Source organism: Macaca fascicularis, chromosome X (assembly GCF_037993035.2).
Source record: "Macaca fascicularis isolate 582-1 chromosome X, T2T-MFA8v1.1".
NCBI lineage: Eukaryota > Metazoa > Chordata > Mammalia > Primates > Cercopithecidae > Macaca > Macaca fascicularis.
In genome coordinates this window covers 47,189,253-47,207,130 of record NC_088395.1, presented here as the reverse complement: position 1 = coordinate 47,207,130, position 17,878 = coordinate 47,189,253, and the positions used below count along the sequence as shown (strand labels likewise).

At 44.8% G+C, this 17,878-nt stretch overlaps 1 protein-coding gene, 1 long non-coding RNA gene and 1 other non-coding gene across 5 annotated transcripts in view; 1 reads left to right on the top strand and 2 right to left on the bottom strand.

Annotated features, from left to right (window-relative positions):
- The window catches only part of LOC102134932 (uncharacterized), a 39,441-nt gene extending 30,626 nt beyond the window's left edge, over positions 1 to 8,815 (top strand). Inside the window, exon 4 of the long non-coding RNA XR_012430289.1 lies at positions 8,545 to 8,815. This is a non-coding gene — a long non-coding RNA (uncharacterized lncRNA). The remainder of the gene's footprint in view (positions 1 to 8,544) is intronic.
- RGN (regucalcin) lies at positions 773 to 17,364 on the bottom strand. Of its 3 annotated transcripts, none has more exons than XM_005593393.4 (8): positions 17,086 to 17,364; positions 14,873 to 15,486; positions 14,502 to 14,679; positions 10,958 to 11,140; positions 4,096 to 4,311; positions 2,268 to 2,399; positions 1,863 to 2,017; positions 773 to 1,189 (listed from the first exon to the last, which is right to left on the bottom strand). In XM_005593393.4, exons 3-8 carry the CDS (start codon positions 14,662 to 14,664, stop codon positions 1,139 to 1,141), a joined length of 900 nt encoding a protein of 299 aa, XP_005593450.1. In that variant the 5' UTR covers positions 14,665 to 14,679; positions 14,873 to 15,486; positions 17,086 to 17,364; the 3' UTR covers positions 773 to 1,138. The 3 variants fall into 3 exon arrangements, with proteins under 3 accessions (XP_005593450.1, XP_045240176.1, XP_045240175.1); XM_045384241.2 differs by having other exon boundaries at positions 14,873 to 14,967; XM_045384240.2 differs by lacking the exon at positions 14,873 to 15,486.
- On the bottom strand, positions 7,680 to 7,786 carry LOC123571411 (U6 spliceosomal RNA). Its single transcript, XR_006695577.1, has one exon. It is a non-coding gene; the product is annotated as a U6 spliceosomal RNA (small nuclear RNA).
- Positions 17,365 to 17,878: the final 514 nt, after the last annotated feature.

Sequence of the window (17,878 nt, the reverse complement as noted above, 5' to 3'; positions counted from 1 at the left end):
GAATGAAAAAATGACCATAGTGGCACGCACCTGCAGTCTCAGCCCAGCTACTTGGGAGACTGAGGTGCGAGGGTTGCTTGAGTCTGGGAGGTAGAGGCAGCAGTAAGCCATGATCGCGCCCCTGCACTCCGACCTGGGCGACAGAGTACATCCCGTCAAAAAAAAAAAAAAAAAAAGCGATTCACGATTCCAGTTAAAACATTGTAGCTGGATTTCTTTTGTAGATATTGTCAAGCTGATTTGAAAATTTATATGGAAAGTCAAAGGAATTAAAATAGCCAAAGCTATTTTGAAAAAGAGCAAAGTTAGAGAAATCATACTACCTAATTTTAAGACTAATTTACACTGACAGAAAGCAGATCAGTGGTTTCCTGGGGGCGGGGAACAGGCAGGCAGAGGGGCTGAAGGAAAGGATTACGACGGGACAAGGAAAGTTTTGGAGTAGTAGATAGATTCATTATCTTGTTTGTGGTGTTGGTTTCATGAATGTATATTTGTGACAAATTTGTCAAATTGTACACTTTAAATATGTACAGGCCAATTATAACTCAATAAAGCTATTTTTGAAATAAGTCTTTCCAAAGAGACATATTACTTTTACATCCAGTAGGTGGCAGCTGGAACCATGGATTTTGACAGTATGTTTGCGTCTTATCCTCCAGCCGTATTTTAGTTTGTAAAATAACATATAGGAAGTGTAATATCTATGTAGGTTAGTTAGCATTGTGGTATATTTTATAAGATTATGATGAAAATAAAAGGGAACATAATAGGTCGTTACCAGATTATTATTTATTGTTCCTTGAAGCTTTAATATAGTTAAGTATGAAATGCAGAATCAAGAAGAGATATGTACCCACCCACCCTGGCAATTTACAAAGAATCAAGAGGCTGATTGACAGTTGAACGATTCTTTGCTCTTCTATAGTACCTTTTACAGAAAGCCTTATAAGTGTGTTATCAAAGCCACCTGTCACTCCTTGTTAAAAACGCTCTGCCTTTTAAAAGTTGTACATTAAAACTTAACCCCGTTAAAAATATCATTGCCTCATTTTTCTTTCTAACTAGATTGAAATTTCAGCCCCAGAATTGTCTAGTTGTCTTCAGAGCTCCCTCTGGCAGGAAAGAAGACCTATCCTCATCCTGCATAGGAGTAGGGAGCAATTCCTTTGACCCCCAGACCAGTTATCTGTTGAAAAAGAAAAGAGAGAATCTCAGGCGAAAGGTAATTCACAAGTATTCTTCAAAAGCATTTTTATGATTTGTAATAATATACGTAGCCACCTATTATCTTTGTTTTATTTCCTATCATAAAAAGGAATTACCTGACTGGATATTTATGGTCCAACCCAATTATTCATATAGTTTATAATTCAACTAGCAATCTTTTACGACTAACTTAGATTTAAAACTGAATTAGTTCTATCATCTGCCGCCTGCTAAGAAAGGGGTTTCTACATTATGTATTTCTTTTCAGCTCAAAAGCTCTACGATTTTTATCAGGGTTTATTCTGCTGCTAAAAGATGTTAAAAATCTGAAAAATCCTTAAGACATCAAAACAATCAACTGATCTTCTAGGCATGATGTAAATATTGGTTTTCCAAGTTCATTCTACTGATTTGAAGAATTTCAATAAACAGGAAGTAAAAAAATTTAATGTACAAAGTAGGCTAAACACATCATCTTGGAATTCGGATAACTTACTCTCTAGAAAATCGAAATAAAATGCTTTTCAGTCTAGCATGATGAGCTTAACATACTAAATAGGATCATGCTTTAGAAGTATACAAAAGTACCAACCACTCAGTTACTTACAGGGGATCCTCCCCAACCCCCAAAATCAAAGAAATAGTCCTATCACCTTGAAAATTCCACCAGCTTCAGGCTGCCTCAAAAGGCCCTCGGGGTCCATCCCATCCCGGGCGCAGGTCACGTACATTTCAGAGTAATTCTTCCCTCCAAAGCAGCATGAAGTTGTTTTATCAACAGGCAGCTTCACAGTTTGAAGTCTTTTCCCTAGACCACCAAGTATTTTATTTAAAGTTTAGTTGCAGCAATTTCCAACCTGTGTATTGTTTCTAGGGAAGATCTAAGAAGACTGGGGAGGTCAGGATTCATCTGTGCATTTAATATTTAATCTACTTTCCCTGACAATTTATTTTGAGCAAAAAGATGCACTTCTACAGGAAGAGAAATTCTGACTAACTTTCGGGCTATATCTCTGCTTGGCCATGACAAGGATTTTTTCATTTTGCTGTGGGCCTACCTGTCACAGGATCTAAACGAATCACTCTTCCTCCGTTGTAACAGGCCACCCAGAGCTTCCCCTCAGCATCAATACACATTCCATCTGGGATTTGTTCTTCTTTTTCGAGCTTGTAAACACTTCTGCGGTTGGCTATGGTTAAAAGGCAAAAACAAAAACAGAACCACAACAAAACAACAGGCCACTAAATACTGAGAATCAAACAGGGAGCTCTCAAGCTGGTTATAAATACTGATCACTTCAGCTTATCCAGTGTCTGGCATGTGAACAAAGGATTTTTACCACATGATTGGGATGGATTCATTGTCTTTTGTTTGGGTACAGGCATCTGTTTAAGCATTCAGAGGGAGAGAGAAAAAAGAAAGCAGAATTCTTACTAAAATGCCAATAATAGTTCTTTTTGAAGCTGACCTGAATTGGGGCCCTGCATGTCTATGTCAAGTACATGTCAGCTTGTGGTTAGACCTTTGCTGTTTCAGTTACAAAACTCTTGAGATCCACAAGGCAACTTAATGGTATCACGTGAACAGTTCATGCACAAAAACTAGCAAGATGTATGAGTTCTTTTTCTGCCTGACTGAGTGCTCCAAAATCAAGACTAAATATTAGAAGAGCCTGTTTCTGGCAGGAGGGGCACGCAGAAACCACCTAGGTGCCCTTAAGCGGGGGTAACCGTGGTATACAAAAAACAAATATCAAAATCCAGAACTTTATGCTACAAAGTCCAGGTCACTACAGTCATCAGATTGAGGTATAATGGAAAAATGTTAAAACCACGTATAATGACAACGGGTACAAACAGTCATAAAAAAGAGCACTACATCCTTCTTTCTTTTCCTTCCTTCCTTCCTTCCTTCCTTCCTTCCTTCCTTCCTTCTTTCCTTCCTTCCTTCTTTCCTTCCTTCCTTTCTTCCTCCCTTCCTTCCTTCTCTCTCTCTCTTTCTTTCTGTCTTTTTCTTTCTTGATGGAGTCTCGCTCTGTTGCCAGGCAGGAGTACAGTGGCGCGATCTTGGCTCACTGCAACCCCTGCCTCCCGGGTTCAAGCAATTCTCCTGCCTCAGCCTCCCAAGCACTACATATTTCAAAGCAAAACATCTGCACCAGAATAGTTTGCCTCTGATTAAATCTGCATGCAGAGTTCTGGGGATATTTTTTCGAAGTCATTTTTATTATTAGTGTTGCTCTTTTGTTTCATAAAAGGTTTGGCACCTTTCATGAAACAGTTTCAAGGACTCCCTTCTAGATTCTAAATAATTCCTTCCCTCCCATTTTCCAACTATGGCTCCTTTCAAGCATATTGATGGAGTTGGACAACGTGCAATTACTTTTTTTTTTTTGCATTTCCATTTTGAAAGGTTGGTAATTAGCTTCTGAGTACTTGCCTATGGTTAACTAAAGTACAAACAAGAAATAGCAATCAAAAACCTCAAGATTTCTGTTCTTTTGCGCCAATATTCCATTAAGTATTATCTGCCTTTAGGCACCTCCTGGTAGAACAGGATCCCTTTTGCAGTGAGCCTCTTTCTGGTGATGATGGCAAGGAAGAGGATTGAGAATCTATATTTGTATTAATTATTTTTTATTAGCTTCCCCAGATCTATCCACATTATGCCAAACTCTTGCCATATTTAAATATGTTGAGGGCCATGATTTGACTGGCAGCACAGTCAAGTCTGTGCTATCGTTACTGTATTGGAATAGTAGCATCAGAAAGCTCTCCATTTAAGTAAGGACCTCTTCACATGAGGCAAGGGAGAGGCGCCTTACTAGTCACAAACACGTGAAAACAATACTGGCAGCACTGAGACAAATAATGAAAAATACATACAGATCTGTCCTGTCTGCAGGTCATAGTCAAAGGCATCCACGGAGTAGGACAGGCTGTCAATGTAATAGAAGATTTTGTGGTCTAGCGACCAATCCAAACCATTGGAGATGTCCACCTGGTCAAAGTACTTTTTCACGTGGTGGTCAGGAAAGAGGGAGTACAGGGATCCCTGGTGCCGCTCAAGAACTGCCGGAGCTGTTTCCTCAGCCATGGTGCCTATGAAAACCAAAGAGCGCTCAGCTCTGCCCCAGAGCATCTTGCCCCATGCACGACACCATCCTTTCTCACCAGGGATCCTTTCCAGTGATTAAATCAAAGGAAATCATTATACAATTCCAATTTGGGCCCTATATATATATATACATTTTTTAAAAATGACAATTACCTTGCATATAATGCAAATTAAAACTGTGCCTAGAGGTGCTGGTTCAAAACAAGAAGGAGTAAACATGCACGAACCTCATTTTCTCCCACTGAGCACAGCTATAAAACCTGGATAAAATACATGGCACAGCCATCTTAGAACTCTGAAAAGCAAATATTAGCAGGTAGCTCAGGGAAGAACAGCAGACGTGGAAGTACCATGGAATTGATGGTGAGCTCTTCATTTTCTTCTCTGGTATCTGCCAGCCTGAACTCAACGCACCCTGAAATCTGGAAATGTGCACTGTGATGCAGACAGAGATCCAAGAGAAACCCCCTAGATCTGGTTCAAGGAGCAGAAAAGGAAACTCCTGAAGCTCAGAGAGAGTGGAGAAAATCCCTAGGTTATTTTCCACTCCTTTTTCTCCATTCTCTCACGCACCAGTCCCCAGACAAGTCTGCAGCAGCAATGGCAGAGAGAATGGCCAGCAGCAGGAAACTGTAGGAATGCAAACTCCAAGGGAAGGAGACGTTCATCTCCACTGGGTGAAGCTGCAGCCCCAAAAGGGTGACGCCAAATACTGTTGCTTTTATATAATCTTTCTCTGTCCTCGCTGCTTGGTCCCAGACGCAGCACAGTCATAGAAATGGGTGGTTTCTGGCTGGTGGAATGAAAAGGAGAGGTCCAGGAAACTGGAAATGACTGAGAAATAGTGAAGGGGCAATTGCTTAGGAACGCAATCCCGTTAAGCTGTTTACGATCTCCTAGGCTCACCCCAACTTGGACTTATACATGCATGAATTGGATTCGAATTAGCCTACTGAAGACATTGAGAGCAGAGCTGATAGAACTCCTTCTGGGTCCCAGACTGACCACTGGGTGGCACACGTGTGAGACAGATCCTAATAACATCTAATAAAAAACAGGTTGGAACTTGTGGCCTGAACCTACACATATACATTGCCTGCTAAGACAACTATAACAACATTCTTCAAAGGATTTCTTCTTCCTCTTCCTCCTCCTCCTCTTCCTCTTCCTCCTCCTCCTTCTCTTCTTCCTCCTCCTCCTCTTCTTCCTTCTTCCTTCTTTCTTCTTTCTTCTTCTTCTTCTTCTTCGATACGTCATCCAGGCTGGAGTGTTGTGGCACGATCATGGCTCACTGCAGTCTCAATCTCCCAGGCTCAGGCGATTCTCCTACCTCAGCCTCCTGAGTGGCTGGGGCTACAGGCACATACCACCACGCCAGGCTAGGTTTGTTTGTTTTGTTTTGGTTTTGTTTTTGTATTTTGAGTAGAGACGGGGTTTTGCCATGTTGCCCAGGCTGGTCTCAAACTCCTAGACTCACTCTGGTTGCCCAGGCTGGAGTGCAGTGATGCGGTCTCGGCTCATGCAGCCTCGACCTCCTCTAGGCTCGGGTGATTCTCCTACCTCAGCCTCCCCAGTAGCTCAAGCAACTCAAGCAATCCACCTGCCTTGGCCTCCAAAGTGCTGGGGTCGCAGGCATGAGCTGCCATGCCAAACCCCCTCCTTCTCCTTCTCCTTCGCCTTCTCCTTCTGCTTCTTCTTTTTTTTTCTTCTTCTGTTTTTTTTTTTTTTTTTTTTTTTTTTTTTTTTTTTTTAGCAGAGTCTTGCTCTGTTGCCCAGGCTGGAGTGCAGTGGCGTGATCACAGCTCACTGCAGCCTCAACCTCCCGGACTCAAGCGTTCCTCCCACCTCAGCCTCTGAGCAGCTGGGTCTGTGGGAGTAAGCCACCATGCCTGGCTCATTTGTTTTATTTTTTATTTTTGTAGAGACGAGATTTCACTGTGTTGCCCAAGCTGGTCCCAAACTCCTGAGCTCAAGTGATCTACCTGCCTCAGCCTCCCAAAGTGCTGGGATTACAGGCTTGAGCCACCGCACCCGGCCAAAGGATTTCAATAGGACTCAGGGCCTCATAATATTCAAAATGTCTAGAACACAACCCCAGATTACTTGGCAACACAAAGAAACATGGAAATCTCGACTCACATAGGAAAAGAGAATCAACAGATGCCAAAAATGAGATGGCACAGATGCCAAAGAGATAATGTAGATGGGAAGCCTGAATAGCAAGCAAGACAGGGTTGATCCTCCCTCCTTGGGGAGAAAGATGTTCCCTTGGCAGTTTCCTGCTCTAGGTCAGTTGGGTTTGTTTCATGGCTCTCCCTGCACAATATCTGCCTCACAGAAAAAGAGGCCTGGAACATGCACATGAATCTCCTGCTGCTTGGAAAGCCTCTTCCTTGGTGGACAGAATAATCTAGAGCCTCAGCTTCATTATCTAGTAACAAGCATAGACAGGTCAGATCTTGGGTGTGGTGATATCTTCAGGGTGCGATCACCTTGAGAATCCATCTAGACTATAAGATGACCCCACCTTTTTCTGGGCCTGGGGCACCTCGGAGTAACCTATTAGGTATATACTACTGTACTAGTGTTAGGCATCTGCAAGAATACTATAGTATTATAACATAATTATATATAATATAATATAATATATAAATATAATATATAATATTATATATAGTTGTATTATATATTATATAATGCAATTATATAATATATAATTATATTAATATAATTATATGTACTTATATAATTATACTGTATTATAATATATAAATTAAAATTATATATTATAATATATAAAGTAAAACTATATATTATTATAAGTATAATATTATAGTATTAGTATTAGTACTATAGAATATTATAGTAATACCTAATAGTTACACCCACAATGACACCTACAATTTTATTTTTTATTTTTTATTTTTATTTTTATTTATTTATTTTTTTTGAGACGGAGTCTCACTCTGTCGCCCAGGCTGGAGTGCAGTGGCCGGATCTCAGCTCACTGCAAGCTCCGCCTCCTGGGTTTACGCCATTCTCCTGCCTCAGTCTCCCGAGTAGCTGGGACTACAGGCGCCTGCCACCTCGCCCGGCTAAGTTTTTGTATTTTCAGTAGAGACGGGGTTTCACTGTGTTAGCCAGGATGGTCTCGATCTCCTGACCTCGTGATCCGCCCGCCTCAGCCTCCCAAAGTGCTGGGATTACAGGCTTGAGCCACCGCGCCCGGCCAGACACCTACAATTTTAAGAGGTCTCTTGATGGCCCAGAGACTCCATGCTAAGAATGCAGGCCTTGGAGGCCATCTTTATTTTTGTCTCACAAAGTGCCTCAGAACTGTAAACTTTTTTAAAAAAATATGGAGCTCTTCATGCATTTGCGTGTCATCCTTGTGCAGGGGCCATGCTAATCTTCTCTGTATTGTTCCAATTTTAGTAGATATGCTGCTGAAGCGAGCGCAGAACTGTCAACTTCTACTCAAAAGAGGGAAAGAAAATCAATTTCACCAGGAGGCGAAATATCCAATCACATATCTTTATCCTGCAGAAATTACTGCAGAAGGGCTTCCAACAGATCCTCATCTTTAATCTTTCAACCTGTCCCTGACCATATCTGTGGTTGTATAAAGCCCAGGAAGATGGGAAGCAGTCTACAGTCAGCTGCTCTGACCTCTCCTGCCTTCCAGGTTGAACATGCACAGGGCCAGGACAGCAGGGCCAACAATATGAGGCGGCAGTGTGGGAAGGTGGGAATAGCAGAGATGGAGAATCAACTTTGGCTAACTTAGAAGGTTATTATGATGAGAAATATATGTGAAATGCATTATCTAATTTAAAACGGTAGATAAAATTCTTTTAAACCTGCATATAAGTCATTCTGCAACCATCATAGTAAACTTTGGTTCAAGAAAGAATCATCAACGAATGCAAAACTTAAGGGAGAAATTTCGATGAGGACCAGGATATTTGTGTGGACTTAGAGTATCTCCCCATGTTGTAGCCAGCCTCCAAGATAGCGCCTAATGATTCCCACCTTTCAGCATTCTCACCCTTGGATAGTTCCCTCTGTCATTGTCTGTGTGACCAAATAGCATATGGCAGAAGTGATGGTATGTCACTTCCAATTGGCTAAAGACTGTAGCTTCCATCTTGGATCTTGGGTGCATGCGTTTTCTCTCTCTCTCCTCTCTCTCTCTCTCTCTCTCCTCTTATCACTAGTTCTAGGGGCAGCCATGTCCTGAGCAGCCCTATGGAGAGACCCACCAGCTAAGGAACTGAAGCCTCCTGCCAACCCCTATGTGAATGAGCTTAGAAGTGGATCCTTTAGGCCTCTTCAGAGAATCCAGCCTTTTCCGAGGCTGCAGTCCCTGCGGAAAGCTTGACTGCAGTCTTATGAGATAGCCTGAACTGGATCCATCCAGCTAAGCTGCACCCAGATTCTTGACCTTCAGAAACCATCTGAGATAATAAATATTTCTTATTTTAAGCCTCTAAGTTTCAGCGTAATTTGTTATCCAGCAATAGATAACTAACAAACCCCACAAATTGTTTATAAATTGCAATTAAAAATAGTTATGTGGTAGAGAAATCTGACAGAGGCTTAACCTGGCGATCAAAATCACCAACGAGGGGACACATGGACATCGTGTACCTCCAGATGGGTTACCCTGAGAACAGAACATTATCTATGCAGTATTCCCGTCAGGAATGTATAACATCAACTTGATCACAAACACCAGACAGATACTAAATAAGGAATGCCCTGTTAAAAAAGGGGGGAGTTGGGTAGGGCTGGCTGTATTCTTCAAAAATGGCAATGTTATAAAAAACAACAACAAAAAAAGCTATGAAAATGTTCCAGTTTTAAAAAAGATCAAAGAGATATGAAAAGGAAATGCAATCCATGATCCTAGACTGTATCCTGTGCTGGAGGGAAAAAACGTGAGAAAGAACACTTTTGCACAATTGACAAAACTGGGATTTAAATAGTATATCAGATAAAATGACCATATCAATGCTAAACTTTTTTAAGTCGATCACTCTAACTGTGGTCATGTAAGAATATGTCATCTTTCTTGGGAAATTCACACTGCAGCATTTTAGGGGTAAAGGCACATAGGATATACATGCAACCTACTCTCACATGATTCTGGAGATAGGCCGGGCGCAGTGGCTCACACCTGTAATCCCAGCACTTGGGAGGATGAGGTGTGAGGATCACTTGAGCTCAGGAGTTCAAGACCAGCCTGGGCAACAGAGTGAGATCTCATCTCTATTTTTTTTTTTTTTTTAAATAAAGGACTCCAGAGATAAATATGTTTAGACATATACAGACAGCGAATGATAAAGCAAATGGAACAAAATGTTAGCAATAGGTGAACCTGAGTAAAAGGTATACAATACAAGTGTTGTTTGTACTATTCTTTTTTTTTTGAGATGGAGCCTCTCTCTATTGCCCAGGCCAGAGTGCAATGGCGTGACCTCGGGTCACTGCAAGCTCTGCCTCTCAGGTGCACCGCATTCTCCTGCCTCAGCCTCCCCAGTAGCTGGGACTACAGGTGCCCACCAGCACGCCTGGCTAATTTTTTTATTTTTAGTACAGACAGGGTTTCACCTTGTTAGCCAGGATGGTCTGAATCTCCTGACCTCATGATCTGCCCGCCTCGGCCTTCCCAAAGTGCTGGGATTACAGGCGTGAGCCACCACGCCCGGCCTGTACTATTCTTATTTTTTTCTGTAAATTTGAAAATATTTCTGATTTAAACATCAACAACAAAACCCCTGTATTTAAAACTCACTTAAACCACCAAAATACCATACAGATTTTAGTCTCTGCTAGAGACGGAAATACAAATGAAGATTTTATCATAGGATTTTTTGTGTGTGTGTGTGTGCTACAAGTTACTCAGGCAATAATAAAAGAAGAACCCAAGATTCATTATAAATAACACTTTTGAGGTAGTGAGAACTAACTTACTTTCTTACTTTCTGTCTCTTTCTTTCTTTCTCCTTTCTTTTTCTTCTTTCTTTCTTTCTTTCTTTCTCTTTCTTTCTTTCTTTTCTTTCTTTCTTCTTTCTTCTCTTTCTTCCCTCCCTCCCTTCTCTCCCTCCCTCCCTCCCTTTCCTCCCTCCCCCCCTCCCTCCTTCCCTCCTTCCCTCCTTCCCTCCTTCCCTCCTTCCCTCCTTCCCTCCTTCCCTCCTTCCCTTCCTTCCTTCCTTCCTTCCTTCCTTCCTTCCTTCCTTCCTTCCTTCCTTCCTTCCTTCCTTCCTTCCTCCTTTCTTTTCTTTCGAGACTCTATCACCCAGGTTGGAGTGCAGTGGCACGATCTTGGCTCACTGCAGCCTCAAACTACTGGGCTCAGATGATCCTTCCAACTCAGCCTCCTGAGTAGCTGGGACCACAGGTGCACGCCACCACACCCAGCTAATTTTTTGTAACTTTGGTAGAGACAGAATTTCACCATGTTGCCCAGGCTGGTCTCGAACTCCTGGGCTCATGCGATCCACTCGCCTTGGCTCCCAAAGTGCTGGGATTACAGGCGTGAGCCACCACCCTGGCCAGTAGTGAGAACTTTGTATGTCAAAGTATTTCCTCCAAGGCTCAGTAAGTAGGTGTTAAGAGAAATCTTACCAGCAAAGTACCTCCCGGCGGGATCCACCTTCCCATCATTGAAGCGATTGTTTTTCTTGTCGTTATCCACTGTGGCCAAGACAACTGCTGATTGTTCTTCCCAGTTCAAAGCACAGAACTTTGTTCCAATGGTGGCAACATAGCCTCCCGACTGGCGAAGGGCCACAGAGCTGACTGGGGCATCTGTAGAGGCAAAGCAACAGTTAAAAAGCAGTACCAGTTTAGTGGCTGAGGCCACTGAGGTCACTGTGCTACCTGGCATCGCTTAGAGTGGGAGCCCAGCTCTCGTGACAATGGGAGCGCTCTCTTCCTTCTGTTGAGTAGGGAAGGCTATGTAACCTAGTACATTTGTTGAGTATGAATTATGTGTGCTGATCTGGGCAGCAATAGATAGAAATGTGAATAAAACCTAATTCCTCTGGAAGCTCCCAGTCTAGTGGGAGAAGCAGAGGAGTGAAAGCACAGTGGCCATGATATGGAGCAAGTGCCACATCCAGTTCAGAGGAGGAGTTTCTAATCTAGGGGCACTGGGACAGTCATCGCAGAGCAAGTGATACCCCATTTTGCCAAAAAATGCTCCAGAAAATTCAGAGACACAAACTGAGTTTAGTTATAGCAACTAGGTTTTGTGACATCTCTCTGCCTCTCCGATACAGGATTTGCCTTTTTTTTTTTGACAAGAGTTTTGTTCTTGTTGCCCAGGCTGGAGTGCAGTGGTACAATCTCAGCTCACTGCAACCTCTGCCTCCTGGGTTCAAGCAATTCTCCTGCCTCAGCCTCCTGAGTAGCTGGGATTACAGGCATGTGCCACCACGCCTGGCTAAATTTTATTTGTATTTTTAGCAGATGGTTTCACCATGTTGGCCAGGCTGATTTCGAACTCCTGACCTCAGGTTATCCACACGCCTTGGCCTCCCAAAGTATTGGGATATTAGGCATGAGCCACCGCACCTGACCCAGGATTTGTCTTTTCTAAGGGGCCCTATTTTATATGGATTTAATTGCAAATTGTTTCTCAGATCCTTTTTTGGAAGTAACCACGGTAAAAAATAATAAACAGATAGAAATGTAGATGCAGAGATAGTATAATCACATCTCTTCATTATATTACTATATTTTATGTTTTTAAATTTTAGGTTTTCTTTGTTTAATATTTTTCCATGTATAAGAAAACTTTTTTTTTGTTTTTGTTTTTTTTTGAAATGGAGTCTTGCTCTGTTGCCCAGGCTGGAGTGCAGTGTCATGATCTTGACTCACTGCAACCTCCGCCTCCTGGGTTCAAGGGATTCTCCTGCCTCAGCCTTCCAAGTAGCTGGGATTACAGGCTGTGCTACCATGCCTGGCTAATGTTTGTATTTTTAGTATAGACAGGGTTTCACCATCATGGTCAGGCTGGTCTTGAACTCCCGGCCTCAAGTGATCCACCCATCTCAGCCTCCCAAAAGTGTTGAGATTACAGGCATGAGCTACTGCACCCGGCCAAGAATTTTTTTTTTTTTTTTTAAGTGGAGAGATTGACTGCTGTGGTGAAATAAATTTATCAGAATTGATTTTGAAAACATTTCCTAAGCACCCATTCAGTGTAAGATAATGGGAGCTTCAGGAGCCACCCTTAGCTCAAAGCCCTGCTCACACTTTGATTGGAGTCATCAAGGGTCCCAGGGAATGTGTAGGACAACTCTCATCGGGGATCCCAACCTACAGCCTGAGACTTCTCTTGGTAGCTCTCTAAGCTACTGCTGACACCACAGCTTTTTCCATGGGTTGGGGGTGGGGGGCGGGGGGGAGGCGCTTTTCAGATCACAGATTGGCACGTGTGTCTGCTGCAAAAGAGACTAGAAAAGGCAAGGGGAACGCATCCCCATTCTACCCTCAGAGGTCACAGTCACTTTACCACAGTCATACTTCTGGGTGAATTAAAAAGTTGTTCCCGGGGCCGGGCGCGGTGGCTCACGCCTGTAATCCCAGCACTTTGGGAGGCCGAGGCGGGCGGATCACGAGGTCAGGAGATCGAGACCATCCTGGCTAACACGGTGAAACCCCGTCTCTATTAAAAATACGAAAAATTAGCCGGGCGTGGTGGCGGCGCCTATAGTCCCAGCTACTCCGGAGGCTGAGGCAGGAGAATGGCGTGAACCCGCGAAGCGGAGCTTGCAGTGAGTGGAGATTGCGCCACTGCACTCCAGCCTGGGCGGCAGAGCGAGACTCCGTCTCAAAAAAAACAAAGTTGTTCCCTTTCATTTAAAAATAAAGAAGTTTAAAGCGGGCGGTGGTGGCTCATGCCTGTAATCTCCGCACCTTGGGAGGTCAAGGCAGGATAATTGCTTGAGCCCGGGAGTTCAAGATCAGCCTGGGCAATATAGGGAGACCCTGTCTCTACAAAAAATAAAAATAAAATTAGCTAGGTGTGGTGGCACACGCCTGTGGTTCCAGCTACTCAGGAGGCTAAGGTGGGAGGATTGCTTGAGCCTGGGAGATTGAGGCTGTAGTGAGCCATGTTTGCATTATTGCACTCCAGCCTGGATGGCAGAGCCAGACCTTGTCTAAAAAAATGAAAAAAGTTGAGGTCCGAGTTCCGGATTGAGAAAGAATGTCCCAAGATTATAGGAATTCCTGATATTTTTTCCCATGGGCTCAGTGAAAACCAGAAACTTTTTTCTCTATCGGTAATTACATCAAGCCCATTCCCTTGGGCCATAGGAAGTGATAAATTCCTTCTTTAGAATTCACAGGGCCATAAACGCATCACACTCAAATTCACATGAAATTGCATCATGAATCCTATTTTGTGCAGTGAGCAAAGATGGTCCTGGTTAACTCTTTATACATCCAAAAGCTAGTTTTCACTTTCAAAGAAGGGAGGCACCTGTTTTTGTTTTGTTTTGTTTTGTTTTGAAAATTAAGGTCTTGGCCTGACCCAAGGCAGATAGCTGCGTCTTTAACTTTCCATGGTTATCTGATGGTATTAAGGAAAGACAGAAACTAGAGTAACCCAGCATCCAAACAAAACTGGGAATGGGCTGGGCGTGGTGGCTCATGTCTGTAATCCCAACGCTTTGGGAGGTTGAGGTGGGTGGATCTCTTGAGCCCAGGAATTTGAGACCAGCCTGGGCAACATGGTGAAACACCACCTCTACAAAAAGTACAAACTAGCTGGACGTAGTGGCACACATCTGTAGTCACAGCTACTAGGGAGGCTGAGGCAGGAGGATCCCTTGAGCCCCAGGAGATCAAGGCTGCAGTGAGCCGTGATCACACCATGGCACTCCAGCCAGGGCAACATGGTGAGACCCTGTCTCAAAACAAACAAACAAACAAACAAAAAAACAAACAACCTCCCTCCTCCCCCCCAAAAAATTGGAATGTTGTCCCTCATTCAAAGAGGAAGAGGACAGTATTGACCATCCATAATTAAACCCTGGGTCAGAGTGGAAGGATATGGAGTGGGGACAGACAACATGACAAGTGTATTCAGTGTGCTTTGACAAGAAGGGTGCCGTGGGAAAAGGTAGCTGGCTGATCTCAGCCCAGCCTTCATCCTTACCCACGGTCACTCGCTGTACTTGCTTGGTGAGTGAATCCCACCGGCAAAGCTTTTTTGCAGGAATGTCTACGAAGAGCAAAGAGTCGGATGCTTCCTCCCATACTGGAGACTCACCGCACCGGCAGTTCTCCGGCAAAACACACTCAATCTTAATGGAAGACATGGTCGCGGGGGAGATCTATTGAAGGTAACAGAGGTGAGTGAAAGGTCATCGCACAGAACAAATATAGTAAAACACCTGGCTAAGAACTGGCAAGGCTGGATACACTTCCCCCAGATCAGACAAGGATATGCAATGTGACAGGGAGAGACACATGTAGGCAAAAGAAAAGAGCTGATAACAGACCATGAAACATCTTCAACCAACTTACCAGTGACGTGCTTCTCAAATGATCTTTCAAAAAGAGAACAAAAAAGCGACACCCTGACCTCCACTCCTTGGTGTTTGTGATCCTCAGAGAACTGGCTGTTGAAATAGTGCAAGGTTGCCCTTTATGTCAATACCCCGGGCCCCAGGGCGGGTCAGGGAGCCGGCAGTTTGTTCATTGGTGGCCCTTCTGGGTGTCTGCAGGGCACTTTCTGCTCCCCCCCTTCTGTTGATGCTGTTGAGCCCCTTCTTTGAGGGTGCAGAGGCCAGGGCCCTCCACACCTGTATTTTTCTGAGCTGCTTTACTGATTTATTTTTCTTCTCTGTGTGGTTGATTTTTATGAACTGCATTTTTAGGACTATGTTCACCCCAATGAGAACTCGCTGAATTCGAACTAACACGCATTTTCCAACGCAGACCATGGAAGGAGTGGAGAAAAGGACAGCATTGAACCACCCTGGCAGGAACTGACAGCCCTTCAGTGATTTCTTGCTTCCCAGGAAGACACCGTGCCAGTTTGGCAAGGAGTGTTGGACTCCACAGGAGAGGAACATTCTATGCTGGGACTTTAGGCCAGAGACCATGACCAGCGAACTGGGAGAAGACAGAAAAATTATCTGAAAAGGAGAAAAAATCAGATAAGAATCCCATGTGGGAGAGGAAAGACAGGCAACTTGCAAAAGCAATCTTTTCTTTCTGTACCTCTGCCCTGAGTAGGCGGTTTCCAGGAATGATCCACACTGCCTGCATTTGTCAGGCACAGGGGCTCAGGCCTGTAATCCCAGCTCTTTAGGAGGCTGAGGCAGGAAGATTGCTTGGACCCAGGAGTCTGGGACCGGTGTGGGCAACATAGTGAGAGCCTGACTTTACAAAACAACAAAAAATTAGCGAGTGTAATGGCACATGCCTGTGGTCCTAGCTACTCGGGAGGCTGAGGTGGGAGGATCATTTGAGTCCGGGGGATGGAGGCTGCAGTGAGCCGTGATCATGCCACTGCACTCCAGCCTGGGCAACAGAGCAAGAACCTGTCTCTAAATAAATAAGTAAAAATTGCCTGCATCTTCATCCTTCTCCCAGGGTAGCTATCTGCTTTGAAGTAAGTGATCCTACACATGGGTGGGCAAATGAATAGAGGGGGGAAAAAGAAAAATAATGTTTGATCTAATATTTCCTCCAATAAGCTATATTTTAAAAAAGAAATACATGCCGGGCGTGGTGGCTCACGCCTGTAATCCCAGCACTTTGGGAGGCTGAGCCAGGTGGATCACGAGGTCAGGAGTTCAAGACCAGCCTGACCAACATGGTGAAACCGCATCTCTATTAAAAATACAAAAAAATTAGCCGGGCACGGTGGCGGATGCCTGTAATCCCAGCTACTCACAAGACTGAGGCAGGGGAATCGTTTGAACCCGGGAGGCAGAGGTTGCAGTGAGCCGAGATTGTGCCATTGGATTCTAGCCTGAGCGACAGGGTAAGACTCCTTCTCAAAAACAAACAAACAAACAAAAAACAAAAAAAAAAAACAGAAAAACCAAAAAACCAAAACCAAAACAAACAAAAAAACCACAGCCCAAACCAGTCCCAAATACAAAGTATCCGCATCTGCAGCAGCATTTGGAATGTTTTTTGGCTATTAAAAATGGGCTCAGGCCGGTGCCGGTGGCTCGTGCCTGTAATTCCAGCACTTTGGGAGGCTGAGGTGGGAGGATCATTGAGGTCAGGAGTTTGAGACCAGCCCAGGCAACATGCTGAAAGCCCCTCTCTACAAAAAATACAAAAAATTAGCCCGGCTTAGTGGTTCAAGCCTGTGGTCCTAGCTACTAGGGAGGCTGAGGCTGGAGAATCGCTTGAACCTGGGAGGAGGAGGTTGCAGTGAGCCAAGATTGGGCCATGGTACTCCAGCCTGGGCTACAGACTGAGACCTTGTCTCAAAAAAAAAAAAAAAAAAAAAAAAAAAAAAAAAAAAAAAGGGAGGGGGCGGGCAGTGTTCAGACTCCAAAGGCCTTCATCCTATCAGTCTTAGATAAGGCTCAAGATCAGAGGCAGGAGTTTTGCCATAGCGACTTTTAACCCCATGCTCCCTCATAGAAGCCAGTGGGGAGGGGACAGGGGAGCCAAATGTTCCATTTAGGTCCGGCCCGTGGCCACAAAAGGGGTGGCTGGGCAGCAGGGAGCGGGGACGGGGGCGTCAAGCGCCCGAGCTGCCCCCGGGGTACCTGTGCGGGTGAGAGGCCTCCACAACAGTCTGGTAGAGCCGCTGGGGCCTCGGGCGACGGTGACGGCGACAGTGACAGAGAGGCCCTGGGAATCTGAAGGTTGAGCCTGCCTCGTCCCTGGCTCAGGCTTTGCAGAGGGCGCACCAGCCAGCCCGGTTGAAAGGGCCCGGGTTCCCGGGTGGGCACAGGGCGGTCAGTCTCCTTCTGGCTGCCCCCGATCGGGAGATTGGGACGGGAGGAGCGGGTCTGGCTCTGTTGTCGCCGGGGCCTTTCCTTTCCAAGGAGGGGGCGGGGAGGCCGTCCTGGCTCGGCACTCGCCAGGCTGGAAACTTCTCAGGCGGCTCGAAGGTCAGGCAGCGGGCCAAGGAGAGGGGAAACGCCTCCCGGGACCCGGCGGCTTGGTAGGTGGATGGCACGGGCCTGGGACCCCGCCCCGTCCCCGTCCCTGTACCCCGCGGCTGGAAGAATCCTGCAAAGCCGCCCCTGGCAGGCACGGGGATGGTGGGTACAGGCTTACGGCCCAGTGAACCTGAGCTTTGGAGTTTGGACGAATAGCTAGTTTACCTCTTACTTCAACCAAAAAAAGTTGTTAAATGCCGAACAGAGAGAGACTGGGAGGGTTAAACCCAAACAGGTTAAAAAGGAAAGAACAAAGCTCCTCTCCATCCTAGTGGAGAAGACCCTGGTGGCTGAAGGCCAACTCTTGCAAAAACTTTTTTGGTGGGGGAAGAGGAAAGGCTCGATTTCATTTTCAAATCATATGGAAAACACATTCCTCAAGGGCACGCAGCTC

Excerpts from the sequence above, each read along its gene's own strand:
- RGN (XM_005593393.4), bottom strand. The coding sequence starts at position 14,664 with ATGTCTTCCATTAAGATTGAGTGTGTTTTGCCGGAGAACTGCCGGTGC. Across the intron at positions 2,400-4,095 it reads CCTGCAGACAGGACAGATCT|CCAACCGCAGAAGTGTTTAC; the intron begins GTATGTATTTTT and ends TTTTAACCATAG. Across the intron at positions 1,190-1,862 it reads AAGCTGGTGGAATTTTCAAG|ATAACTGGTCTGGGGGTCAA; the intron begins GTGATAGGACTA and ends CTTTTTCAACAG.